Source organism: Sturnus vulgaris, chromosome Z (assembly GCF_052056855.1).
Source record: "Sturnus vulgaris isolate bStuVul1 chromosome Z, bStuVul1.hap1, whole genome shotgun sequence".
Classification (NCBI taxonomy): domain Eukaryota; kingdom Metazoa; phylum Chordata; class Aves; order Passeriformes; family Sturnidae; genus Sturnus; species Sturnus vulgaris.
In genome coordinates, this window is record NC_142283.1 from 36,739,307 (window position 1) to 36,766,861 (window position 27,555).

Below are 27,555 nucleotides of genomic sequence, written 5' to 3' on the forward strand. Positions count from 1 at the left end.
GTAGCCTGAGTTAGGAGTCTGGGATACTGATACTTTTAGGTATCGCATTTTCTCGTCAGTAGGGTTTTTTTCCCAGTCCTATATAAAAGGGCCCCTGTTCAGATGGTCTGTCACAGCTGATGAGAGAGGTAGACGTATTTTAAGTAACTTTTTTTTTTTTTAATTTCTTAATCTGACTTCAAAGGTTTTAATTCCTTAACAAGATTGCTTTTACAGAAATTAAAAAAAACCAAACTGATTTGTCTTACAGGTCATCCGCACATTAGATCCTAAACAGAACCAGGGTGCTGCTCCTGAGATTCAGGCACTGAAAAATCAGTTGCAGGAGCGGGACAGAATGTTTCATTCCCTGGAGGTAGTAATCCTTGTGTTTTGTGGTAAAAACTCATTGTTTTTTAGTTGGAGACAAATACTTCTATTATACTTCGGCTTTAAATATATGGATTTTTTTGTTTTATAGAAAGAATATGAGAAAACTAAAAGTCAAAGAGAAATGGAGGAGAAATTTATCGTTAGTGCCTGGTACAACATGGTAAGAATCTCACAAACCTTTTAATTCAAAAGAAAAAAAAAAGGAAAGAAGCTGTTAGTACTGTTTGTTTCTGGCATGTTTATAACAGCATTTTTTATTTACAGTATTTTTGAAAAGCGTTTTCCAGCACAAAAACACAGAAGCAAATACTTTTTAGTAATCTTAGGTTATGTTTATGTTAGAGTGTTTTCCTATAATAACCCTGTGGAAAATAAAAAAAGAAGTTTGTAATTTTCAAGTTTTAAAATCAGAAGTGGTTCAGATCACTATTTTGTAATCCCAGCCCTTCACTTAAACAATTCTGGTGCTCAAATTTATTTTGATTCACCACTCTCTCTTCCAGTTGTTTCTAATGAAGAGCACAATCCAAGCAATTCATCTTACTTGCAATTCAGTTGAAGTGCTCTGAGAAATGGTACCTTTAAGTTGGGTACAAATTTAGCCCCATACGAAGAGTGAGAGCATTGGCAAGACCCTCCCTTAAATTTTTCAAAGAATAAATTTGGATAGAAGATAGGGTCTGTGCAGCCTTACAGCTTTTGCTGGGCCTGTGTGCCAGGGGAGTTGTCAGCCGCATCAGATGTTTTCAAGACTTCCCTTTGGCAGATTGGTTGCTTTGAAACTGCTCTTCATCTGTAACTTGACATCTGCTCTGGACATCTCTAACTTTAGTGTTTCATTCTGCTCCACCATAGAATTCAAATTTCCTCCTCTCTGTATTCCTTTGGAAGAGTTTTCTTCTTGCTATTCTGCATCCTTCTTGCGTTCATGAATAGCAAATCTAAACTCAAGCAGACTGTTTGAACTGTTTATATGTTGAACGTATTTTCAAGTGACAAGTGTCCTTGGCCCATTTTACGACATTAGTCCCACTAACAAGTAGAAGACAAGCCTGAGGTAAGACCCACAGTTCAGTGATCTATCATGAACATGAAGATGGTCACTGATAGCTTTGTCTGTATCATTCTTTAATTAGTCTCTGCTTTTATACACAATGGTACAACCCACCAAAGCTTCCTTAATTTCCTTATTGTGTTTTTGCCTGATGAGAACATACTGTCTCCCAAGATGTGATTCTGACATATGAACTAGTGTTTCCACATGGGATTCAGAAGAAAAGTGCGTTTCTAGGTCAACATCCTGAAAGAAGCCAGGAACTGGGGGGAGCCCTTTTGAAAAGAATTGTCCAGTTGCCATGAGAAGCACGTATTGAGTTCTTAGGTGGTTACTCTAAACCTAGAGAATGATTGCAGGGAAGGGGAAGAGTTCCATACAAAGTATTAGGAAGAATATCTTACTTTTGTCCTTGAAAATATGATGCTTTGTGTATGGAATTCAAAATAGTTTAGTCAGTGTGGAGGCTGAAATAATGAACAAAATAATAAAGATGTTCAGTGGTTTTTATTGGTATTCACTGAGAATTTCTTTTTGTCCATAGGGGATGACTCTGCATAAAAAAGCAGCAGAAGACAGACTGGCGAGTACAGGCTCAGGACAGTCCTTCCTGGCTAGACAAAGGCAAGCCACGAGCACAAGGAGATCTTACCCTGGTCATGTCCAGCCAGCAACAGCAAGGTAGAGAAGCCTTGCCCTTAGAAAGAAAACTGCCCTGTGATCCAGGCCACTTCTATTGCAAGTGAAAACATTCAAGGAAAATAAACCAGCATCCTTTCTCTTTCTCCCTTGTTACTGCTATTATTTAACAGTTCAGGAAAGGGTTTTATTTTGCTTTCTCGTTGCTCTGTAATGCCCTTTGCTCTTATTTTTTTGGAGTTAATTTCTCTCTGCATTTTCTGAATGTGCCAAAATTGTGGAAACATCTGGAGGAGTGCTGTATAATAACAGTCTTATTTGTATGAAGCCTGGTCTCTTAGAAAAAACCTCATGTGGACCTTATAACAATGTAGATTTCTTATCACAGTTGCTACTTCTGTGCCTGTAAGGGTTGTTATGCTTTTTAAGACTGTTTTTGTTCAAAGGGAATTAGCTTTTTATTTCAACTCCTATCCTGTTGCTTCAGAAAAGTGCTGAAATCTCATTACAGAAATGCAAAGTTGGATTATAATATTATTGTGAAATATATTTCATACTAAAAAAACTCATCAATGCAAAAAAAGAAAGATTTGGGGTTATTTTTAATCTCCTAAGTGCAAAGTTTACTCTTATTCTTGGCATTTAGGGAAGCAGGATGATCTTTTTCCAGGTTTTTCTTTATCAACTGGTGTTGCCTCTTTTGCTAGTAGAGATAAATATTTTCAAATGGTTATTCCATTCTTCTTTGTCAAGTGTATGCTTAAATACATATTCTACATAGGTGGAGAAGTATTTAGCATGTGCTAATCTGCTACTCTATCATCCATTTTAAAAGGACATTTGTTTTAAAATTTTATGATTATGGATGAACAATACGTAATTGATCAAGGCCCCAGTTAATATTGTTAATGTATTCCAGTTATCATTCCCCACTAAAAGACTTGCTTTTAATATATTGATTCAGGGTATAATTGTATCAGTTGCCTTACTAATGGTACCAGTGCCTTCAGGTGAGTTTATTGCTGACTTTGTTGGAAACTGGCTGTGATTTGTTGTACTGCCTTTTTAGTGTACAGCTGATTAATTGTTGCAGTGCTTTCATGTTGATCAGTGGATGGAGGCTCCTCCTGTTTAGGTTCTGTTCCTACAAAGTTGCGCTTTTTTCCCTGATCAGTTCTATGCATTCCCTATCATTTTTGTCAAAGAATTGATGGACACATACAGACACAGAGAACCTGAGCATTGGCTGGAAGTTTCATATTCATACAACTTGTTGTGATTCACTTTTAAATTTGGAGACTGATTTTAAATTTAGATTTGTATTTTGAGACTATTTGGACTCTAATGCACGTGCGGTTGGTTTATAAATTTATTCTTTCATCTGATTTTAATGCCCTTCTAAGTGGAGACATTTATTTTTGCATCAATCCCCTTAGAGAAAAGATACTAGCCTTTATCAATCATCTGAATGTATGTTTTAAGTCAAAACATGGGTAGAATGAGCAATGGATAATTAAAACAAGCACACCTAGATTAAAGGGTAATAAACAAGTGATTGACGTTTTTAGGTACTGTTGTTTTATCCTCAAGTACATCATCTGTTTTAATCTGGGCTGAGAAATGCATTCAGCATGTGTCTGAAAAATATTTTCAGTTCCAGTTACGCCCCTGCCCCCCATAAAACAGATGTTGAATTCTACTTACAGTTTTGTCTTTTATTCCTCACATTTGGGAAGAAATAGTTTTCTAACGATTTTCTGTACTTATGCAGTGTATGACTGGTATGGGCTGTGCTTACAAAAATTAGATGAGACATTGCAAGTTTCTTGTGTGCAGAAAGTTAACAATGCAAAGAAAGTTATGGATAATTTCTGTAGCTCAGTGAGGTGATATACTCAATCTGCTGTCTCTTATTGAGATACAAAATGCTCTGTATACAAAATGTTATCTGTAATTATCTAGACGATTACAGTTTGTGTGGGATATCTTCTTCTGATCTTGTTGTGCAATCGATTTTAATAACTTGAAGAACTCTTTACCACATGCTATATGTGAACAGGAGCAAGGCCACTTCTCTGAGGAAATTAGATGTTCCTGTTTGAGGTTACAGCATTTTGTATCACCCAGAGCAAGAACTTAAGAATACCTAAAGCTACGTTTTCATTTTCATTTTAATCTAGCTAACTTCTTCTGTTACTAAGCTGCCAAGGGCTATTTGTGAAAGAAAGGGATGGAACCATAATGGGAAGTTTCATCAGTTAATTTTGTCAATTAATTTAATTACTTAATTGCTGTTAATTAGGTGTAGGTCTAAAAGAACTTGAACACAATCAGCACAATAGAATAAACGTAATTGCTTTTATTATGTTAATATTTGTTTTACTGTTTTGTCTCAAAAGTTTTGATGACAGGCTAATGCCCCTGAGGGTTAGGAGATGAACAGATGCTGGTTGGAAGCCTTGTCTTATGCTTTTACTTTCTAGTCTCTCATAGCTTCTTTTGCTTCTTGGTGGTTGTTGGCTTTTTTCTTCTTCTTTGTGATTCTGTCTTTCCTTTTCCCTTGAAGACACTGAAGTGTTTTCTATAGTTCTCTTCAAAAATAGATAGGAGCATTACATAGCATCAAAGAGCAACACAAAACTCATATTAAATCTGAGCTTTACTGTTGCTCATAGTAATTGTTATGCAAGTGAACAATCAATTTTCTTTGAGAATTTACAAACTTGCAGAAATTCTGGTATTTCCCAGAATTCGTGTTGAATATAAAATCTACTACAGTCGTACAGAAATATACTCGGTTGCTGTGTAGTTCTAGTAAGTCATTTGTTATGTCTTCTATTAGTAATTAAGAGGAGTTCAGTTCTTTATTCTTCAGTGCTTTGCTTCTTTAATTTGCTGCATACATCCATTCTTAATCTTTGTGTGTGGATGAATGCAAGCAGTGAACATCACTGAACCTTGTCTTTCACAAGAACAGCTTCTTCATTCAAAGGCTTCACTTTCATTATTTTGCTTGCTTGTTATGTATCTTTGTAAGCAGTGTATATTAAGAAAAAGAAGGAGCTCAGACTGTGACTCCCGGACATAAACACATATATAGGGGAGTTACCAGTGTATGTTCTATTTGTATTACCTTGAGTAATAAAAGAATGTAAGCAGAACCCCCAACCTATGGAACAGAATTCTCTCAATACATTAGACAATTCTGAGAAGTTTTTAGGAATACTTCTTTCCCCTGAGACAAGAAAGACTTTTTACATCAAAATTTTGTAGTGGTAATTATTAAGCCAGTGCTATATCCTGTCCTGATACACTACAGAGAAAAAACCCTACAATGGAGCTTAAAGAGAAAAGGTTCTCCAGGTCAGAGATAAAACAGTTGAGGAGTTCATTAGAGTATTTTTCTGGGCACTGTGCTGAGGATCTGCCAGAATAATCTCTCTGACAGATTTTAATCGATCCAAATAAAAGAAAACAGATAAATGGATAAATATTTTCATAGTTTAGAGCTGAAGCTTAGTTTCTGACCTAAAAGGATGTGTTCACATGTGCAGTCCAGTTCATGTACTTCTGTGGAGAGTTGAATTTTTAGCATAGCTGATGGGACATTACAGAAAAAAGAAATTCAAGTTCACTGTTTTCTTCATAGCAGCACATAACCACTTGGATCATAACTTGTATTTTCTAAGTGAAACTGAAGTAATCTAATTTAAATTGTGTATTCCATCCACAGTGCAAAGGTAAATACATGTCTGGAATATATGACTTTGTGTATTGCAGAATGATATAAATATAAAATGGCTACAAGATGCCTTTAATTTTGTTTGGAAATAATCAAATGGCAGTCTTGTGCTGTTCAGGTGTCACTTGCATTAGCAGTAATGTTTCTGCAAGTTTTTTGTGGCTCTCTGTTTTAGAAGGAGCACTGACATTTTTATATGTGTATGAAAGAATGAACACTGAATATTCCTATTACTGTTTTATTATGATCTCAAATAGGAAGTGGTATGTGTAAGCTGTTGAAAAAATTTAAAAGCTTTTTGTCAATTTTAAAGTCCTTGGTATTTCGACATGTGCAAGTAGATTTTGCTTTTCCTGTCTTCTGTAGTTTTTGAGACTGCACACTTAACAGTTTCTTGAATGATTATGCGAGGGTTTAATTGTCCTGATGTGTTGGCATTTTCTGTAGATTTGGTAGTTGTAAGATATTTTAATGTCACCACTTGATTTTCTTCTAGTTAGTGATCTGGAGAAAGACTATCCTGAATGTGGCCAACTTTCCTTTTCCTTACGAAGTAAAACAATATTTCAGTTTTACTTATTGTATAGAGATTTTTTATTCTTACCCAACATAATGACTTTTTGCAAGGATTGATGAGGGAGGTATTTTTGCACTTAGTCAGCTATGCAATACTGACTTCTAATGGGTTTTTGCACATGTGTTTTAGGTAGAATGTGGATTATATATTTTGCAGTAAGATTGTATTGATAAGCTTCAATATCTCCTAACCAAATTAAGCAGGCATTTCCCTTACCTGGCATTGCATAAATAAATAGCTGAAAGGATTTATCAGGATATACTTCCAAGTGATGAGGTTTTTTGGAGCAAATGTCATATTCTAGGTAGGATCCTAGCCATGCCTCCAGTTTGTCGCTCTTAAGGAATCAAGAACCTATCCTGGTATGGCTGATTGGATTATCTTATTCCTGTGGTCTTTCTTCCCTGTGGAAGTCCAGAAAAGTAGCAGAAGTTTGTCAGTGATCCTGCAGGCTATAACTAAAAATAAGGTGGGATTTCTTTGGCTTGAAAATGGGGAGGCTGATGCAAGTAACTAGTCAGTACAAAAATCAGAAGAGCATTCTTTCACCATTTTGCATTTTGGTTTTCATTTAAAAAAGGTGAAGAACCTGAGCTTATTGAGCTAGGTTTTCATCTTTTTAATTAAATTTTATTTTTAATTGAGTAACTGTTAGAGATTTTACCCATGTATAAGGCAAATCTGTAATTATCAACCACCGCAACCTCAGACTTCTTGTATCTGGTACAGTGAAACCCTGTAAATTTTGACTCTGCTTCCATCTCCATTATACCATTTGGAGGTGCTGAAGACTTAGCTAGCTTCATCCTTAAAGCTGTTTTTGCTTTGATCATATTTTTGTGTCTTCATTAAGTTTTTGGGATGTAAAGTTAATTTTTAAAATGCATTAGCTCATTGAATTAGGCAATGAATGAATGTTGATTGGGGGGCTCTAGGAAACTTGACAAATCATCCTGTCCCTTGGGGCATTGAAACAGCACCTGACAGAGTAGCCAAGACAGCTTCCCAGATAAATTGTCCTGGTGTCAGATTGTAGTCAGTCAGTAGGAACTTGTGCTGACTGCAGTAATTTAAGTCCTCTTCTGCTGCGGGATGGTGCTGCTGTCAGCTTCACTGTAGTCCAGATTCCACCTACACCTTTAGGCCTTGCTAAGTTAGTACAGGACTATCTTGAAGTATATTTCTGCATTAGTTGGCTCTAGTGGTAAATCAGGAGTTTGCTGCTGTTTGCTGCACATGTAAAGTTGTTTGGAAAACTGCATATCCTTTAGTCCCCTTTGCATATGGTCAGTCATATTTTCAGTAATTTCCAGACTGGAAACAGATTCCATTTGTCAAATAAAAATGTCTTGTGGCTATCTTGCTGTTGTGGATCTCAGAGTCTGATCCATACAACAATAAAAATACTGTTAGTAGAGGGAAATACAGGTAAGTTGGGCAGCCTTTTCTTCCTGGTGCTGACTTTATTCATTGCTTTGCATTAGAGAGGTCCTTTGCAATCAGATGAGGTGATTTCAGAAGGAGGAACATGGTTGTTTTAATTGTTAAAAAAGCAGACATTTGTCAGCACTTTGAAGAGCTGCTAACTGCTGTAGCATGGCACAAATCTGAAACACTGCAAAAGCGAGTACTTGCACAGGTATAGAGTAGTTCTGGAAATGGAAATTGAATACCTAATGATTATACCTAACTTGAAAAGAGTTAGCATAAAGTCCAGTTGTTACTGTTAGATAGTGTTAGACTGATCATGAAAGTGAATGAAATTTTAAGAGAAAATTCCCAGTGGTGTAGTATTTATGGAGTTATAAAATAGTTGTAATGAGACCATCAGACTTTTGATTTGGATTTGAATATAACATCAGTTATATAATTTAAAATATTGTAAAGCAGAGGTTATTGTTCACAGCCACAAAAGGTTAGCAAGCTGGAGAGTAAACTTATTTCCTGGAGGCATCAGTGGTTTTGAGAGAGATTTTAAAGTTTTTGTTTACCAGTATCAATAAAGTCTTGGAATATTTATAAGTATTACATTATAAAGCCACAATTTTAAAAATTTATAACCTGCTTTGTATGCTCTTTGTCACTCCTCCCTAGACACATTGTCTGTGCATAAACTGTCTCCTTCTAAAGATGCTGCAGATGCAGTGACAGGTTATGCTCAGTGAATTTACTCACATCTTGCATCTCTGTTTTTTTCTATGTGTTACTGCCTCAACAAGTGGCTTTAAAATAGAGAAATTAACAGACAACTATTTTTAGAACATGGTAAGAATTTCTAGTCAGTAAAGAGCAGTAACAAATGAATTTTTACGTCCTTGAAAGATAATACCATGTCCTGAGTTTACAAGACCTCTCAGAAGTACTATTGACTCAGAGAGAAGCCTGAAGCGTCACTTCTGTGTATGTGCAACGTACACTTGAAGGACACTTGAAGTTCTACTAAATAGTAACTTTGAGCTAAATAATAGCCAGCTTAGACTAAAGGAGTAGATTATATTCATTTATACATGATAGAATAGGTACATGCTTATGTAGCTTGCACTTTTTTTTTTTATGGAATAACTACAGTGATCTTCATGTTAATCCTGAACTGTGTAACTTTATGCACCAAGCAGTGCCAAGCAAGCTTAAAAGACAATGATTGCTTAAAATACACACCCTCAAGATCTTTGAATGTGTTGAATGTGTTAAGTTTTTTTTATTCCATTTGATATGTGTCTCTGTGTTTCTATTAGTTTTTCAATTCTGGTTAGTGTTCTGGGTGGATGAATGAGAAGGAAAAAAAGAGGGATACACAAGCTACAGGATATGTAGCATAAATTCTTCTCTTTTTTATCTATTTAACCTGGATTGTCCCATCACAAGAAGCATTCTTAGAATCATTTTTGACCAGTGCAATACAAGGGAGAAGGAAGTGGGGAAACAGGCTCTAATTTCAGTCTGGTGAAGCCAATTTACTCTTTGCAATATGAAAACAAAAATGCCCATTAATGCTATGCCAGTGCAGTGTAGGGAGATGTGTGTTACTTGGGCAAAGTGGAAGCACCGTAGCTGTGTCAGTAAAGCATTCCATTCCAGTTACACTGGCCCAGAAAAAGGGTGCATCAGTGAGGACGGAGAACTGTGCCAGCGTCTCCGATTCTCTTCCAAACTTAGATTCCCTTCTGTAGCTTTATGGAGTGCTCTCTTAACTGCTCGGTGACTCTGACTCGGCTTACTTTAACAAGAACACATATCATTTTCTGGCAATTCAAACCTGTATTTGCCTGCAAGGGATAGAAGTTGCCAGTGCAATGGGGCAGTGATGCTGAGCCTCATGCACCACAGGATGAGCTCTGATGAAACTTAAATGCCTTCAGTGGTGCTCAGAGCTCAGGAGTGTTGTCATGACTCTGGTTATCTTTTAGCATGTAAACACATGCAGAATTGGGTGGGCACCTTTCACTTTATCTTGCTTTAACAGTTGTACTCACAGACAGCAGGAATGCCTGAGACTTGCTTATTGCTGTGTAAACTTACGTGCCATAGCTTTATTAGTTAAGAATGGTGCCCTGAAGAATTTTATTCAGAAGTGTGTAAAGTTTAATTACAGCTAAATTTAGATATTGGCCAAGGCTATTTTGTTGCTTTTTCCAATTATTGGCCTGTAACCTTCCTGTTAATTTAAACAGTTGCTTGGCAAAAGTGTTTTCCCCGTGAATTTGCACAACTCTTAAGTGGCCTTACTAAACTGCTTTTAAAAAGACCTGTTCTGTTCTCTGTTTTGTTTGGGTTTTTTTCAACGATAATATGTTATCTGCTTTTTAACTTTCTTCTTTATTCTTTTATTTGCAGTGATGTGGTTGCATGACCTGCAGCATTATTATAACAGGGACTGTTCAGTGCATGACTTGCTTTTCTGTCCAGACTGCATAACCAAAACTTAACCAGTTCTACACTTAAGACTCATGGCCATCTGATTTCAAAGGGGGATCTACTTGCAGAGAAGCTTACCATCCTGGGGAGTGGCTTTCCCATTTCCCACTTCCACTTACTCTTTCTCTTCACAAAAAGTCTCCTATGAGGCTAGAAGAGAAGAAATCCTCTATTCACAACTCAACAGGAGGCGTTCTGCAAACTGACAGAGCACTGTCAGCTCTCCATCTTACTTCCACCTGTCCACTTTATTTAATTCTGATTAACAGTATTAACACACAGACTTCCTGCAACATTTTCATATACCGAACTATAAAAATCTAGTCTTAATGAGTTCCCAAAAAAGGCCTTTTGGTTGGAAATTTTGTTAAAATTTCAAAGCACCTGCACCCTTAAAGGATCCATTTTGAATCTTTAAACAAATAAAGTAAAGCGAAGGAGGTGTTTTACCAGGAGAAATTGCTGCTTGGCGATCCCATCTTCCTTAGAAAACCAAGCAAGTTTCATCTGATTATCTCCGAGCCAGGCAAACTACCGGGTGGTATTTTGTTCACAGGCACTGCCTGCTTCCTTAATATGTATATACACAGTAGTTTGTGGCTGTTGTATTTTTCTCTCTACATTTGAGTGTTGTTGGTTTCTTTCAGAAACATTTTTTCCAATCTGTGTAAAATTGTTAAAACAATCTGAGGAAAGACCATGAATGGAGATAAGTATGAAAGTCATCTACACTTTCAGTATTATGCAGACTGTCCTTGCCAGTTTATAATTTGGATCGTTTATGTTTCATCTGTACTATTTTTTTCCTTTCTTTTTTCTTTCTCCTGTCACAGTCTTAGCTATTTAATTTCCAATTGCACTAGCTTGGCTGTTTCTTTGTATTTTGAAGTTTAGCTATAAGATTTGCCATATGTAGACAGTGTAACTCAAAATGCTTTGTACTGCCTATATTAATTTAAAAAGCTGCTTATTTAATATTCCTAAATATCTGCACATTTGTACTACTGTATCTTTGTTTTGTATTGGACATCCAGTACTGGCAAGATTCAGAAGACGAGGGAGTGCTGTAGTGTTGTAAGTTAAGGGGTTTATATTGTATAAGAGTTAGTACGTAACAAACAGGGAAAGGGGCTTTCAAGCCATAGGATTTGCTGGAAAAACTGAAAAGTCTGAATGCCGAGTACCTTAAGCGGTTTGATTTAAATCCAGTTACAGAGAAACCCCGTTTCTTGCTCACCTGGGCCTTAATCCTGGCAGAAATATTGCTATGAACTCTGCTGCCTCCAGGAATAGTTTTGTTTATTTGAGCAGTAGAAGAGCCTCCAGCCCTGTTTGCCGTGGGGGCGCCCCCACGCTGAAGAAGCGTTGTGTCCGCTTGTCTCTGCAGTCGCTCCTGGTCACACACACAGTGCCTGCCGTGTCTCTGGCCCGTCGGGTGGGCTCGGACAGAGCCACGCCCCACGCGCCGAGACGCCCGCTTGTGTCCAGTCCTCAGGGATCCTGATCCCACGGTGTCCGTGGCCTTGTGCAGAATGACATGGAGAAAGGACAGACGTGTGCCCCACCAGAGAGAGGTGGCCTGCGCCGCCTGGCAAAGGGATGGGCAGTAAGAATGGGCTCCAAGCAGGCCAGGCAGCAGAGTGAAGGATAAAACTAGGATCCCAGTGAGAGCTGCGGTTGTTTTCCCTTCTGGATACTGTATCAGGTACTGAGGCTACCAGGTGCTCTGGCTGACAGGTGTCCGTAAAGGCTTCAGATGGGGATATATGTCTTGGTCCACAAGGGCCAGGGACAGTGAAGTCTGACGTGACCTGCAGCCAGGATCTGGGGTTTGGTAATTACTGCATGAGTCAAGTACTCGTGCAGCAGAGGCAGCAGCATTTCATCAGACTGAGTCCAGCAGAGAGCTGAAGGATTTGTGTCTTTCCAGGTCCTAGCCATTGATCCCTTGTTATGTGTCAAGGCAAGCGTTACTAGTAAAACTTCTTTTAGTTGAGTGTTAAAGGCATGTTTTTCATTTGCAAGTGCTGCTTCGGCAGGGACCACACCCTGCCCCAAGCCAGGCTGGGTGCAGGATCCCTGAAATCAGGGCACTGTGCTAGGCAGGAGGGGATTGCTTTTTTTGTGCACCTGCCACCACAAGTGTCCCAAAGTGATGCCGAGCAGTACCTCATTTCTCTAAGTGGTCTGTGCAGATTAGAGACTAAGTATCAGTTGTTCTTGAGCCTTGATGACATTTGTATGTAAGTGTGTTTAGCTTGACAAAAGTTGTTTATTAATGCAACAGAGAGATGCCAGGTGGAGCCAGTCAAGGAACTGGCTACTTTGATTAGCCTGGCATCTCTGTCATGAAGTGGTTGTGAGCTCTCAACTCAGAGCTGATCTCCAGCATGTCTCTGATATACTAACTTCATTTGTGCTGCCTAGAAAACTCTCTTACCTTCTTAATAGCAGCTTGTTTGACAGTCCTGAATTAAATGTTGATCAATTATCAAAGTAATAACTGTTTGTGAAGTTGCCAGTGATATATTTTCTGTAAAAGAATGAATTCTTAGAGTGTCAAAACATTAATTTCCCATTTCAGTTCATCTACAAATTGTGTAACTACCAGATTGTTATGGTAGCAATATTAATATACATACCTGTATATAGACAAAAAAACCTCATTAATGATAATTGGAATCAAAAAGTTTAATATTTTTTCCCAATCAAATACACTAATGCTTCCAAGGTGATAGAAGAGTGTACAGTTGTTAAACAAGTTGTAAATAAACGCTTATATAAAACATAAATGCTTGTGTCTCCTTTATTTGGTACTTGGTTGTGAACTGCATTTCCTGGGGCTCTGCAGAGGACGATGAGTGGCAGGTGGGGAGCACCAGTGCGTCAGAAAGCACAACATCCTCACTTCTGCTGGGACACATCTCCTCTGGCTGCCTGAGGTGCCTGTCATGGTTTGTTTCTCCGAGGGTGAAGCCTAAATGACTGAAATAAGAACATTTTCCTTTGCCAATGGAAGCTTCCCAACAGATGTCACCAAAAATGGAGTAAAGAGGCACTGCTACTGTGTGCAGAAACAACGGTCCTTCAATCCTGCACTGATGACCAGCTCTGGCATCAGGGGTAGAAGGAGGCCTGGGTCAGAATGGGCAAATGGGAAAGAGAAGGCAACAGCTCACCAGAGATACTGAGCCCATGAATGTTGTGTGGGATGCTGGGATTAAGAATGATGTGCAGGGACCCTGGCACAGCCTTTCAGGGGCTGCTCTGTAAAAGGAATAGGATCAGAAAGGGGAGGGTGCCCTGGTGGCAATGCTGCCAGCCTGATAGTGACTGGAGAGCTTGTGAGGCTGAGGGCAGACTGGGGTGAAGTGTTTGCTGTCTGGGAAGGGCAGGAGAGCCCCAGAGGTTGTGGCCTGCTTCCTCCTGCTTCACAGGCAGTGGACGGTGGAAGCAGGAAAGCTGCCAGAACCTCACTTCTAGCTGTTTGTAATTCACTGTGGTCCTCTGCCCTCCTCCTGCCCACCTGTCACTCCTCTTCATCTTTGGCATGACTGTAGTGTTTCCTGCCTCTGACCATCATTCCCTGCCCTATTGTTTCCCTCACTCTTAACCTCTCCTAACTTTTGCTATACATCTTTTTCCTTTCCCAGCTCTCCCACCTCGCAGTGTGCTGAGACCCACATTGGTATCCCTCATACTAACCTCCACAGCTCGTTCTCTGCTCTGCTCCCTGACAGCTCCTTCAAGGCCATGACTTAGACTCCACGTGGTACTGGGGGAATTGTGCCACTGGCCCCCTGCTCCATGTTGCTCCTCCACAGGTGCTGGCCCAGCAGGGAGGATGCAGCTTTGCAGGTTCTCTTCTGGTGGTACCTCTTCTCCACACCCCACAGCTGCAGGGCCCTGCTTTTGGCACTGTGACACAAGTTTATGTTGCGTTAGATGCTGCAGGATGTGACAGCCAGTGCTGAGTTAAAAAGTGTGGTGGAAGCACACTCCAGCAGCTGCACAGTTTCCTCCTACAGTTCCCCTTTCCTACTCTTTTTGAGCACCTGTATACTGTGCACATGAAGTATAATAAACGCTGTAAATAAATATTCGTGCCCACCAGCCTGTCTCAAGACCCTTTCCTCTTCCTTAGGAGGTAAAACAATTAAACAGCCTCCAAACAGCACAGCACCCATGTGGCAAAGCAGGCTGACCAGAAGTGAAGGACAGCTATGCCAGGGAAAAGCAGATAAAGTGATGTAACTGGAAAATGTTCACACAATGAATGCACACACTGCTTCCCTGGTTTAAGTCTGAGAGCCCCAGGAGGCCGTGAAGCCTTTCTGCCTCCTGAGACTTCCTGTTGGTAGCAGGAAATGGTCTTTTGTCCTTCACACCAGACAAGTGTTTCAAAGCTGCAGCCGTGCACATATCTAGATACAGTTTGGTTTCTGCGCCAAACTATGCTGTCCACAAACGTAACAGGGAGCAAACTCTATGCCAAGATGGAAACACAACCTGAGTGAAGGGGAGAGAATGGAAGTTCCCCCAACTGTCAGTGCTAGGGAATTGATCAAAGCAATTACAAGTAAAACACGAGCTGGATGCTTTTTCACTGCTTATCATACCACCATGTGCAAGAGCCTTTCTTTGTCTTTTACACAAACATTAAAAAGATTCCAAAAATCAACAGAGACCTCTTATTAAAGCAGATCAGAAGTTACAGACCACACCGATATTCTAAAAAGCTTGGCAGGGACTTCACAGTTTCAACTATTTTCCCTACCACTTTAACATACAAAATAGTGGAATACCTGAATGCCTTTCTGTCTGCACCATCCCCAACAACGACTCCCTGGCAGCCCTCACCAGAATGGAACCTGGCACACCGGCGCTGAGCGGACAGGAAAGGATACGGCACGCTCTGGAGCAGCACCAGCGATATGCATGGGGGTTGCTGCCTGATAGGACAGCACATCACAGAACACACACAAACGGCACACTCACACTGCACAGGGACAGAGCACACAGCACACACACACACACAGCACAAATACAGAGCACACACAGAGCACACACACACACAGAGCACACACACACACCCAGCACACACACCCAGCACACACAGACACAGAGCACACACACAGCACACACACACACAGAGCACACACAGCACACACACACACAGCACACACACACACAGAGCACACACACACACACAGCACACACACACACAGAGCACACACACACACACAGCACACACACCCAGCACACACACACACAGAGCACACACACAGCACACACACACACACAGCACACACACACACACAGCACACACACACACAGCACACACACACACACAGCACACACACACACAGAGCACACACACACACACAGCACACACACCCAGCACACACACACACAGAGCACACACACACACACAGCACACACACACACACAGCACACACACACACACACAGCACACACACACACCCAGCACACACACACACAGAGCACACACACACACAGAGCACACACACACCCAGCACACACACACACAGAGCACACACTACTCAGGAGCATGTGTCGGTGCACACCTCTCCCCACTGCACGTGCACAGTTAATGGCGTCTTCAACTTATCAGTAACATTCCCTGTTATTAGGAATGTGTTGCCTAACTAACTTCTGCTTTGTAAAGAATAGCCTTGGAAAGTATTTTTGTGTGAATCACAGCTGTAGTGAAATAGAATTATTGTTACTGGACTTTAGAGGGAAATTACTGACCTCGTCTGACTCCAGGATGGAAGCTGATGGAAGAGTAAAGCCAGGCATCTCACAACCCTGTCAAAGGGGGTGCCACGGGAGGCCCTTCAGGTGCCATGTTCCCAGTGGCTGTGCCAGCACCTCCCTTGAGAACTCCAAGGAGCTTCGTCAAAAACTGACCGTGGGGCCTGGGCTGGTTCCCCCTCCTGGAGGCTGAGAGATGCAAAGGCAACCAATGTGTGCATTTCCCTGAACTATGGGGGAGCTTTAAACAGCTGCTTTGTACATATGCACACAGACATGAATATTTGAATACGCACATGTCTCTGTGTGCATGTGTGAAAACTGACTTCAACATGTCATAGCAAGTGTAGCATCAGTGCTGTCATCTTAGATTTAAAATTAAATTACTGTTGTGGTTATGGTAAATCTTAAGGAATCATTCTGTAAGAGTTAAATCAGTCAGTATTTAAGTGCTGCCAAATCCTTTAGAGATAGAGCACTGAGCAATTCCAAGGGTAAGTTTGGCAAGGGGCCCATTGTGAACCTTGTGACTCAGTGGGAGGGTCTCCCTTCCCCCTCTGCACCCTTACATTCTCCATCCTCACCCTTTCGTAGCCCCAGTCTCTGTTGTGTGTCACTCCAGATTCACTCTAATCCAGTTCTCCTTTGTGTGCTTTATCTATGTGGTAACAGAGCAAACCTTGCAAGAGAACATTGTCATGCTTCTACAAATTTACAGCACAAGTCTTTTGCAATGCCTTTGAACATGACCTTGACCACCCGGTCACAAGACAGGTGTCCCTGCACGCCAGGAACTGTGTGAGCACGGAGTACTAAGGCTTCCTGCCAGGGAGTTGTCCATGTTGAGAGCTGGGATGTGGTCTTGGGGTGGGTTTTTTGTTGTTTCATGATTTTTTTCCTCACATGGAAAAGGCCATAACCAGCTGTGGGATTCCCCTTTAAAGTTGATGGAGGCTGTAGTCACTGCAGCTCAAAGCACCCTGAAACGTTTTGGAAAGACCCCAAAAATGCTATATGGGCTAAGCTTACTCTGAGAAGGAAAACCACTTGCCTGCAAATAGGACTTTACAGATTACCAGAATACCTTCCTAGTAGCCATTTAATGTTATTTTTAAACCTAAAATAGAAAGAAAAAAAAAAGGTCAAACAGCCTCCCAAACCACTGTTTTGTACAAATTAATATGATATCCAAGGGCACTTTTAAATCCAAGCCATTATCTATTCAGTCTCTAAACAAACATGGGTAGCACTGGTTTGCATGCCCTTCCAAGCAAGTGTGGTGGTGTCTAGAATTTGGGCAATATAAGAGATCAGCCTTAAGCAACACAAAACACCTGTTTTAAATAAACACATCTTGGTCTATTCAGTCTTCAATTCACCTACCTGTGAAGAGCTGAGGATTATGTCCTTCATCACCTGCCAAAGCATTTGGTTTTAAAACATATTTATATAAACCACCCAAGGCTGTCTACACAACGCTGAGTTTGTGTTGGAAGATAGAGTTAGAACTAAAGGCAGATGCAAAAATTTCTGGAACAAAACTGTCTGGAAAATACATTGGAACCAAAGAAAATCAACTGAACAACAGTCTTGAAAATGCTTTATTGAACTGTGTGTCTCTTATTGTAATGTGCAGAAGATGTGTTTGAAAAACTACAGCTTGAAAAATTTTTTAAAGTCTTCAACAATCAATAAAAAAAGTCCCCTACTGGGGGTAACTGGGGGTAACCAGAGGCTGCAGGTAAAGTTTTCTGTTGCAGAGACAAAAAAAAAAAAAGAAAAAAAAAAAAAAAAGAGAGAGAGAGAGAAAGGAACTTAAACTTCAGTTTGTGGGGTCAGCTTTTTTCCTGCTGTTATTTTGGATTAGCATACATGTCACAGTTCTGCTGAGAACACCACATGGTGTCCAATTCATTACAATTTACTCTACAATGCTGCTGAGATGAGAGGATACAGAGAAAGAGAGAGGGGGTGAGGTGAGAGATCTGGAAAGACATCATTATGATATAAGCCTAGTTTAAGTTTTCATCAGAAGCTGTGTGCACTTTTGTTTTTATATTCTAACTTCACATTCAAAAAAACCCACCAAAAAAACCCAACCAACCAACCAACCAAAAAAGCCCCTTAATAAAAAAAACCAAAACAACAAACCAAAAAAAAAAACAAACCCCAAAAACAAACAAACAAAAAAAACCCAACAAAACCAAAACCCAAAACCAAACAAAACAAACCCCAAAATAAAACAGAACAAAACACCCACCCCACAAAAAAAACCCCCACCAAACAAAAAAAAAACCCAAAAACCAAAATACCCCTTCTGTCCTGGCTTTGGGGCTATTATAAATTTCTATGCACAAGAACACCATACTCCTTTTTTTCCAAACCAGTAGGATTAACAGTATAGGCATGTAGGTGGCATGATTCAACTAAAAGGCTTTTTTTCCAGCTTTTTTTATACCAGCAAAAATAACCAAAAGAAACAATAAATAAAAGGTGCTGAAGTTAGCATTAAGAATTTCTTGTACTATACTAACAGTCTGGGAATCCAAATCCTCAAGCTCTCCTGATACTGTCAGGTCTCTGCAAACTATGAAGCAAATACATAAATAACTCAAAATATGATTGAGGCTGTGAAAGGCTTTTAAACTAAGACAATAGGATCCAGATTAACTTTTTTTTTTAAGAAACACAGTGAATATATGAATTGTCTACACCTGAATAAAACATACTTAACAATTAAAAAATTTTAACAACCACAACAAAGAAAAACTTTAAACAAAAGTGAACATCATTTGATTTTGGGGCACACAAAAGCCCCTTGCAGTAGCTTCCAGCAGTGGCCTTACTGTTGTGTCTCCTACAAATGCATAAAATGAAGTTTAACTCCACATAGGAGAGGCAAGGGCTGAGAGGGCAACATAATGGTCACATTCAACAAAACGCCACACCCCGGTAAGGACAATGTATCCCACTCCAGAGTTCCCATCCTGTGCAGGAACAGCACATGAAGATGTCATTCTGTCACACTTTATTAAAAAGCTACTTTGTGGCCACAAACTGCTACTCAGCGCTAACCTTTTTCATCACGTAACCTTTGAATAATGGGAAAGTTTTGTGTTTTATAGTTTTACTCCTTGTATTTAAGTTTTTTAAATGACAAGGTCACTAAAACTCATGCACGCTGCAAAAAACGTCATGCAGTAGTTAAGGTAAACCATCCAAGCAGTTTTTATTCATTAATATTCATAAATACACACAGCAGCTTCATTAGAGATTTTTCTTTTTTTTTTTTTTTTCCTCTTCAGTTTGAATGTGGAGTATTAGGAGAGCCTTTTGCATGTCAAGGTACAGGACACAGAGCCTTCTGCTCTGCACTGCAACCTACATTACCTGCTAGAAGTAAAAATTAGTTAAGTGGAAATGATTATCATATATATCTTTTCTCTCTTTCTTTTGAATGTACACAATGTAACAAGAGTGACAGACCTGAAATTACAATCACCAAAACAAACCCAAGATAGTTGTTGTCCACTTTCATTGGCAAATACAGCACAGAGGACATTGTCTGCAAAGTGGGATGTCATCAAAGAGGAGGTGGAGGAGGCTCATTTCCTTTATTACTCTCTTTTAAATTTAGGTTTTCTAAAGCAACATCTAGAGGCATAATATCTACACAGCCCATAGCACCAAAATCTGCAATCTCCCCCCGCTCATCCTCATCTGAGGAGGAACTTTCTTCCTGCATCAAGGTGGACAGTAGAAGCTCCTGAACAAACAGGCTGCAGTCTGCCCGTTCGCTCTCCATTGACTGACGCTCTGCTTCTGACATCTTCGGATCATTCAACCTGTGCAGCAGCAGGGGAAGAGAAGACACAGAGCTGCTGAACGCCCATTTCACTGGTGACACCACCCACAGGCTGAGACGCGCCCAGAAACTGCTCCTTCAGAACACTCCCACCTGCCCTTCAACACATCCAGCACAACAGGCATGCATTTAACAACCCGCCCATTCTCTGCTGCTGCGACAGCATTTGCAGTGGAGCCCAAAGTTAGGGGGACATCAAAAACTGTTTACAAGGTTTCCTGCTATTCAAGGAGTCTTTTAGGAGGGCTGGTGCCATTTCCTGGACATGGAATTACATGCCTTCTTTGTTTCCATATCAACTACTAAGTTCACAATGGCTACAAAACACATCACTGCACACGTAAAGCACTACTGAATTAATTACTGAATGTAATTCCACTCTCCTAAGGTACACTGCATGCCTGATAGCAGCTAGGAAACTGCTCATTCCAACTCTGAAAGTCACAGTCTGTGTCACTTGTGGGTACTTTGATTAAGGTTCTCAAGCGAACTTCTAATTAAAAGATCTCACATGGCATTATTTTGAACTTAGAGAAAAATCCATTTGACTCAAATTCAGGCACAGGAGCTGTTAAAATTACCACACTCTTGCACAATACCAGACAAACATAAGTATGTTAGCAGAGGGTGTGGCAAGGGAGATGAGGAAAATATTTTTATTTCAGGTCAGTAGTCAGTGTTCTAGAAGAACTGAGATAACACGAGGTGAATCCTCCTTTAAACAATCCTGTGGTCTAAGTATAATTTCTAAACTAGGTAAGTATTCTATTAATCAATGCCATCCTAGACATGTGCCTGACTCCAAGCATACAAGCTTCACAAAGCTCTGTATCTCTTCTAGAACTAAGGTAAACAGAAATTATAGGAGTTAAATACAAGTAAATAAGCTGAACAAATTACCTTGTCAGAAGGAATTGGGAATTCTGGATAGTCTGCTGACTGTTTTCTGTGTTAGATGTGTTGGTTGTTGTTGTAGATTGTGTCATAGTGGTGTTGACATTGATCGTGTTGGTGCGTCTGGTTGCATTGCGTGCAGTCTCCAGTTGCTGTCTTGCTGCCTGTGCATGTTGTCGTTCCAACTGCAGTTGCATCTGCAGCTGCTGTAACTGAGAAGCAGAAGGGCCAGAGGAGTTGAGCTGTCCTCCTGCAGAACGCCTCACACCTGATAGCTGGGATAAAAGCTCTGCCAGAGAAGAGAAAGCTTCTGTGACTTAACGTCTTAAATGAGCATTACACAGCAGAATAAATACATTCTGAATTCCAGTCCACCAATTCAATTTTTTTCAACTAACATCAAAACCCAACTGTGCCCAGAGAAGACTGTGAAGATTGATGCCCATAAAGATTAAGACTAATTTATGCAGATTTAGTCCAAATAACAAGACAAGGTTTAAAGTCTCAAAAATGACAGCAGAGTCAATCTACAGGTAGGCCTGGCAGAAGATGTCCTCTGCAGCCATTCTCTGAAACTTCAAGTCAAAATTCTTTATTTTGGCTGTGGATTGTGACTTCTTTCCTCTTTCAACAAGTGTTCCCTCAAAACACCAGTTTCATCTTCCCAGTTATCCCAGAGGGAAGCCAGTGCTGCAGCAAAGAAAGAAATACTGTACCATTGCTTCAAACATTCAGTAAAAGAAATTTAGTTAAGAAAACATATTAAATCACTGCTTTACTTCAAAAGCATTCTGTATGAATTTTTACACCTGCCACAAGCATGGAGAAAGCCTAGCAATTAAAAACCTCCTCTGTTATGAGGTCTTCCAATTCAGAAAGATGGAATGTTCCTTGCAAATTTTTATCCACAAAGTTTTCTTAAAAATAAATATTAGCAGCGAGTTATTGCTCGGTGCATTACTGCAGAATCTCTTCTGTGCTCTGTGCAGAAGGTACTTCTTATCTCAGATACCTGCTGCAGTTGATGCAATGGCAGAGGAAACGGGACAATCCTGCTTCTGCCCCTCTCCTCTACATTACAAAGTTACTACATAGGTCATGACAACTTTTCTTCCATTGTATTAACAAAATGTAATCATTCTAAAGCAAGCTGTTTTTGAAGGAACAAATCAAAATATGAACTAGAGAGGTCAAGTAATTTTCACCAACACTGATAGCAGCACCAAAATTAACTAAATTTTAATTACTAGAGAATGCCACAGGCAGAAAAAAATTTTTAAGAAAAGTAACTAGTGCTGTAAACTTTAAATAGAAAAATTACTGTGGTTTTTCCGACTTATTACTTCTGTAAAAAGGCACACATGTTAAACTCACAGGCAAGATTAAGATATATTTATTCTCACTGTAAGCTAAAGCTTGGAATAATGGGAAGCAGTATTTTGGAAAGAAATGTGAACTCAAAACAGTCCTGGAACAAGATGGACATCATCTCAGTGTGCTCTAAACACAGGAATACCATCTTTCACCAAAACACAAAAGATGCAGAAAAACGACATTTTATCCCACATTTAATGCTGCTAAGTGGGAAGGTCCTGCAAGGCTGAAAACAAACTTCAGCCTTGTGACCCCACTTAACTTGTTTTTTTCTCTTAATGGACTACTTCTTCACAGCTAATTTAATGAGTTATATCAGGTCACACAGCAGAAGGCAGGCAAAGGGGACCATGATTAAGGAAGCATTGGATCCACAGCTCCCCTTCCAGGGTCAGTGCCTTATTAAGCCAAATGGCTGGCTACCTCCCCCTGATGAAGTTACAGACTGAGAGTAGCAAACTCCAGTTTGAGCACCATGCCTCATTTGCATCTGAAGTAAAGGTGGATTTGTGGCAGACACTCTGAGGTTTCCCTGACATACTGGTATGGACAAAGACCATGGAATGGTCTAAAATGCTTAGATTTCTCTGTAGATAAAACCAGATTTGTTTTCAAAACTGTCTTCACTGCCTCTTTTTTCTTCCTTGTAAAAAAGAGTTATTTTCACATCAAAGCTAAAAATAGCACAAACAAGTTATTTCTGGAAATCCTAAAGAAACAGCCTAATTATTTTCTGATGTTGACAGTAAGAACAATCTTTCCTTCTTCACCTGCCCTGTGGGATGCTGTGCCTGTACGTGCAGCTTCACAGCACGACAGAGCAGGGCAGCTACTGTCACCTTGCAGTCTCCTTTCTCTGTGGATGGAGGCTAGTGGGATAAAATTTGGGTTACAGCTCTTACCAGCTATAGGATCCATGGCTTCTCTATTGCTTGGAGAATACGAACTCTGAGAAGACGAAAGCCCACCAGGGGAACTGGTAGTAAAGTGCATGTTTGATCTACGAGCACGGGGGCCTCCCAAACCCCGGCCTGGGTGGAACATCCTACGTACATGCCGAACGCCACTGGATTCATCGTAGCCAAGAAGTTAAGGAAACAGGACTGTTTGGCATTGAGTGTTAAATGACCATTAAAGGACATTTGATGGGTCATATACTCAGGCGAACTTGACTCATAAAGTAATGATTTAAATACAGAAGCAAAGCTAAGGTATATGGTAGCTATGCAACAGAATCAGACTTACTGATCTGGTAGGGTTTTTTTTTTAATCAAATTCTTCTATGAAGATCCACACAAATCCATGCTCAGCCAAGCTTACTACTGAGGCAGGAATTTCTGTTCTCCCTTTCCAATTCTTACATTAAGTGTCAAAACCAACCAGAATAATTACCAAATTGCTTTTGACTTCTGTACTTCATGCTTTTATCCAAGAGATTTCTTCACTTCAGTCCTTACGAAACTGTAGGTTTCTGGAGTATTCAGCAGACCTATTACACCCCTTTGTTTCACCTTTCTTCTTACAGCCAAAGAACTAATTCCAGTTATGACAATGATGCTTTTCATTTTCTATTTTCCTTCCACTTCCCCCATCAGATGCTTGTATTTTGTCACTCTTCACATAAAGAATACTTTATAGGTTCTCATATACACTTTGAAGCAATTAACAAATTTAAAGATTCTTTTTGTCATAAATTTGCTAACATTTATTCCTCCGAGACAGCCCAGATAAGGCTTCTTCTTCAAAATCACTAGTATGACTCACTGGTGAAAAATGAAATAGCATAGGCTTTAATATTTTACTTTAGTGTTACTAGAATTATCTTAGATCTCTATCTCCTATATTTTTTATTTCCATAATAGTATGGTTACCACTCATATGGTATCAATTTCTGTGTAAGGGAGCGTCCAATGCACTTTTCATAAATCACATTTACGAGGCAGAACCTCATGACGTCATGGAGGTCAAGAACTTAGGACTGAAAGAACGACTTGACTTCCCAAGGCAAGAGAGAGCTTCTGGCCATTACAAGAAGACTTTACAGAACGTTTGCTTCTTTTAAAACTGTTAGTTATGCTACAGTGTAGAACTTAACATCTAGGGTGTAAGAGGAGAACCTCCCCAGCACAGAACACACTTTGCTTAGTACAGAGCATCTTGCACCTCTGAGTGTGCCAATTTTGCATGCTCCTGGAGATGAGTTGCTATATTAGATGGATTATAGACCCTGTGTAGTTTGGCAAGCTTTTTATAACTAAACATGTTAGAACAGGACAGTATCTGGGGATTTTTTAAGTAGACACAGGGCTCTGGGCTAACTTTTCCAATAGACTTTTTAAAGTGTTTTGAGGTAAGTGTTGTTCTTCAAATACCAGCTAAGCATGCACTTGAGTCTTACCAGCTATGATAGAGTAAGAAAACCTTACCTTCGCAAACCTTACCTTGTGATAAACATTTAAACTGAATAATCATGTGAGAACTATTTGTATCATTAATGCTGAAAAGATGCATTTAATTAATTTTCAGGTACTTTCCTGCTAAACAAAGAAACTGGGTTTTAAAGAGTTGTCCATAGACTATAGGAATAAATGACATACCTTGCAATAGCTGAACAAGGCTTGTAGTAAGAAATGCATGCAGTGTTTTGGGACAACTTTAGGAAAAAAAAAAAAAACAAAATTAACCAAACATGTCTAATTTATAGCTGATGGATAAGGCCACCCCTCAGAACTGTAGCAGATCTAACAGTAAAAGCTTATCTCAAACAGCAAAATAAAATTTTACTCTAGAAAATGCAAGCCAAAAGCCTTCTCTATCTCCTTTTTGTACATAAAGGTAATTACAGGACATTATTCCTGTACACTTCATATTCAGCAATATAATGGTGTATCAGAGAGTGATGGTTCTTATTTCCTACACTTATTTCAGACCCTGAGTGAAAAAGGGCATCTTCTCTTCCTTTTTTCCTACCTTAGATCTCCCTGTTGCTAGATATGATGTAGAGTCCAATGTCAGTCACATCAAGATACTTCTTACCAGGTTTTGGAGATTTGATAGCACTATACACCAACACAATAGAGTACAAGCAGGAAATTCTACAGGCATTATCTTTTGGCATTGTATTCCCAAAACAGATCCATTTTGAGATGACTGATACCGAAACCTTACTCTCTATTTGAAAAAAAGATTGTCTTTTCTGGCTCAAATATTCCCTAAGTAAAAGTCATCCAATGGTCATATGGTACTACAGGAGTAAAAATGCAGTAGTAGCCTGAATTCTAATCAAGTATCTTGTGCATTTTAGCAAGAAATTAATTTCATTCTGTAGCTGGGAAAATTTAAACTTCCTGCCTTACAGCTAAGCCAATGTTAGAAGACCACAGTTAGAACTCTGGCATATTGCAATGTAGTTATGCAATTCTTGTTAGAAAAAGCCTAATTAGGCAGGTAGTATGAAAATCTCACAGCTGGTACAATGAGCAGAACTAAAATGACACAAACTACATCAGCTATCATATACATCACAGCAAGCGACATTTCAAAACTGACCAAAGGCCAGGAAAGATCCAGTTGCAGATATCCTCTCCTCATCAATCTTATCCCACCTCCTCCAGAAAGGGATGACTGCATGACTCCTGGCCACCGAGGACTACAAGGATGCCCGGGATCAAGCTCTCATGGCCAGAGCCACCGTGTTCAGCCCCCTGCTCCTCCTGAGTGCTGAGAGCTCTACTCCTGTCCCTGAGAAAGGCAAGTACAGGTAACTGCTTTCATCCATCTTTTTTCGACAAAAGTTTGCTTTTACAAAAACTTTACCAGTTTTTGTATCACTTTTTCATCATTCACCTTTCACAGAGACAATTTACACCCAAACTCCTTTACACTGATCCAGTTTTTGCACAGTAATTAACCTGTGCATTTAGTCTGTCCTGACCTTAGATCATGTTAATACTAACAAACTTAAATGCAATCAAATGCAATCATAACTGAAGTGGAACCATCATTTCAAATGCTCTTTCCTTTCTATTAGTGTAATTAACTCTATTTGATAGGGTTTGGATTTTTTTTCCCAACTGCTGGAGCTTAATTGTTCCTTTTTATAAATCTCTGAACAAAAGAGCCACTATCAAAGTTATAAAGCACTCTTTTTTCTGTTTGTTTAAATGAGACACAAAGGAATAATTCAGAGATTAATTCAGAGATTACTTACTGTAGGGATGCTACATAGCTTGCATGTCATTAAATAAAAAGCCCAGACAAAAAGATATTGTATCAGTTAATCCTAGGGAGGAAAAAAATTTTAAAAGGAGACAAGTATTCCTGTAACAAGGATGAAAAAATCCCAACAGTTGAAGCTCTTCAGCCATCAAGCATAGAGAAATGTCCATAACTGGCTGCTAATGTAACTGAAGGACAACAAACATCCTTGTCCCCAGAAAATCTGAAGGTTTTCTGAGTTCTGTATTACAAAATGTCCTTAACACTATGAAATTATATTATTAAAAGATTGTGTTTTAAGTAATTAAGAAAGTTTACAATCCTGTTACAAGCAGCTATGCTTGAATCATCTTTATATTAAAAATACCTACAGCACTGAATCTTAGCACCAAGAGTAATCACGAGGCAGAACAAAACACAGTGTAGGTAGAAAAAAACTCTGTATGTCAAAATCCTTTAAATGTTTCTGCTGTTAGAGCAAAAAACACTCTCAGGTATACCTGTACGTCTGTGCAGTCTGACAATTACACTTCAATTTTTAAACTAGCAGATGAACCTTTTTATTTTTGACACATACATCTTTAGCAACCCAAGTTCCAGGAAATTCAGAATATGACCCTTTGACTATAAAAATCAAACAAAGTCACCATGACTACTAGGTGAAACAGTCTAGCCTCTCTGTCGCAAATTGGAAAGGATATTAAATCTCTAGGAGCTCTGTGTTCCAGTGTAAGATGAGCTGCAAAGTCATCTGTTACGTGATTCGGATCCCCTCCAGGTAATGCTGCACATATTGGACAAATCTGAAATGACACAGCAAGGAAAAACTTTATAAATATTAAAAGAAACAGAACTTGTATCAAGTCAATCATCAGACATTGGCTCTTATGCTTTAAAATCACATTTTGTATTCACAAATACCTGGATATCAACATATTCAGTAAACTCAGAAAAATTACTGAAGCACAGACATTAATTTAAGTCATCTTTTACTTTATGAATTTCAGAATACCATGAAAACCAGAGCTAGGATTCTCAAAATCAATTTGTAGTGTCTTGAAAGTTAGTATTTTTGCATGCCAATTCTCCCATAGACAGTAGAGTCGAATCACACAGGAATGCTATTT

General features: G+C 39.5%; 2 protein-coding genes and 1 long non-coding RNA gene across 11 annotated transcripts in view; 1 reads left to right on the top strand and 2 right to left on the bottom strand.

Moving 5' to 3' along the window:
- The window catches only part of HOOK3 (hook microtubule tethering protein 3), an 84,638-nt gene extending 71,547 nt beyond the window's left edge, over positions 1 to 13,091 (top strand). For 5 of the 6 annotated variants that reach the window (XM_014882359.2, XM_088156628.1, XM_088156630.1 and 2 more), the window contains 4 exons: positions 251 to 355; positions 461 to 532; positions 1,971 to 2,107; positions 10,219 to 13,091. In XM_014882359.2, the coding sequence (XP_014737845.1) occupies positions 251 to 355; positions 461 to 532; positions 1,971 to 2,107; positions 10,219 to 10,234 (330 nt within the window). In that variant the 3' untranslated portion in view covers positions 10,235 to 13,091. Of the gene's footprint in view, positions 1 to 250; positions 356 to 460; positions 533 to 1,970; positions 2,211 to 10,218 lie in introns of those variants that run through there. The other variant, XM_014882363.2, reaches the window with a different exon arrangement.
- On the bottom strand, positions 11,868 to 15,383 carry LOC148219800 (uncharacterized). Its single transcript, XR_015799517.1, has 3 exons — positions 15,105 to 15,383; positions 14,005 to 14,217; positions 11,868 to 13,284 (listed from the first exon to the last, which is right to left on the bottom strand). It is a non-coding gene; the product is annotated as an uncharacterized LOC148219800 (long non-coding RNA).
- A 3,898-nt stretch (positions 15,384 to 19,281) lies between these two features.
- The window catches only part of KCMF1 (potassium channel modulatory factor 1), a 43,193-nt gene continuing 34,919 nt past the window's right edge, over positions 19,282 to 27,555 (bottom strand). For all 4 annotated transcript variants that reach the window (XM_014882394.2, XM_088156633.1, XM_088156634.1 and 1 more), the window contains 4 exons: positions 27,130 to 27,231; positions 23,113 to 23,287; positions 20,843 to 21,125; positions 19,282 to 19,922 (listed from right to left, as the gene is read on the bottom strand). In XM_014882394.2, coding sequence (XP_014737880.1) covers positions 19,661 to 19,922; positions 20,843 to 21,125; positions 23,113 to 23,287; positions 27,130 to 27,231 — 822 coding nt within the window. In that variant the 3' untranslated portion in view covers positions 19,282 to 19,660. The remainder of the gene's footprint in view (positions 19,923 to 20,842; positions 21,126 to 23,112; positions 23,288 to 27,129; positions 27,232 to 27,555) is intronic.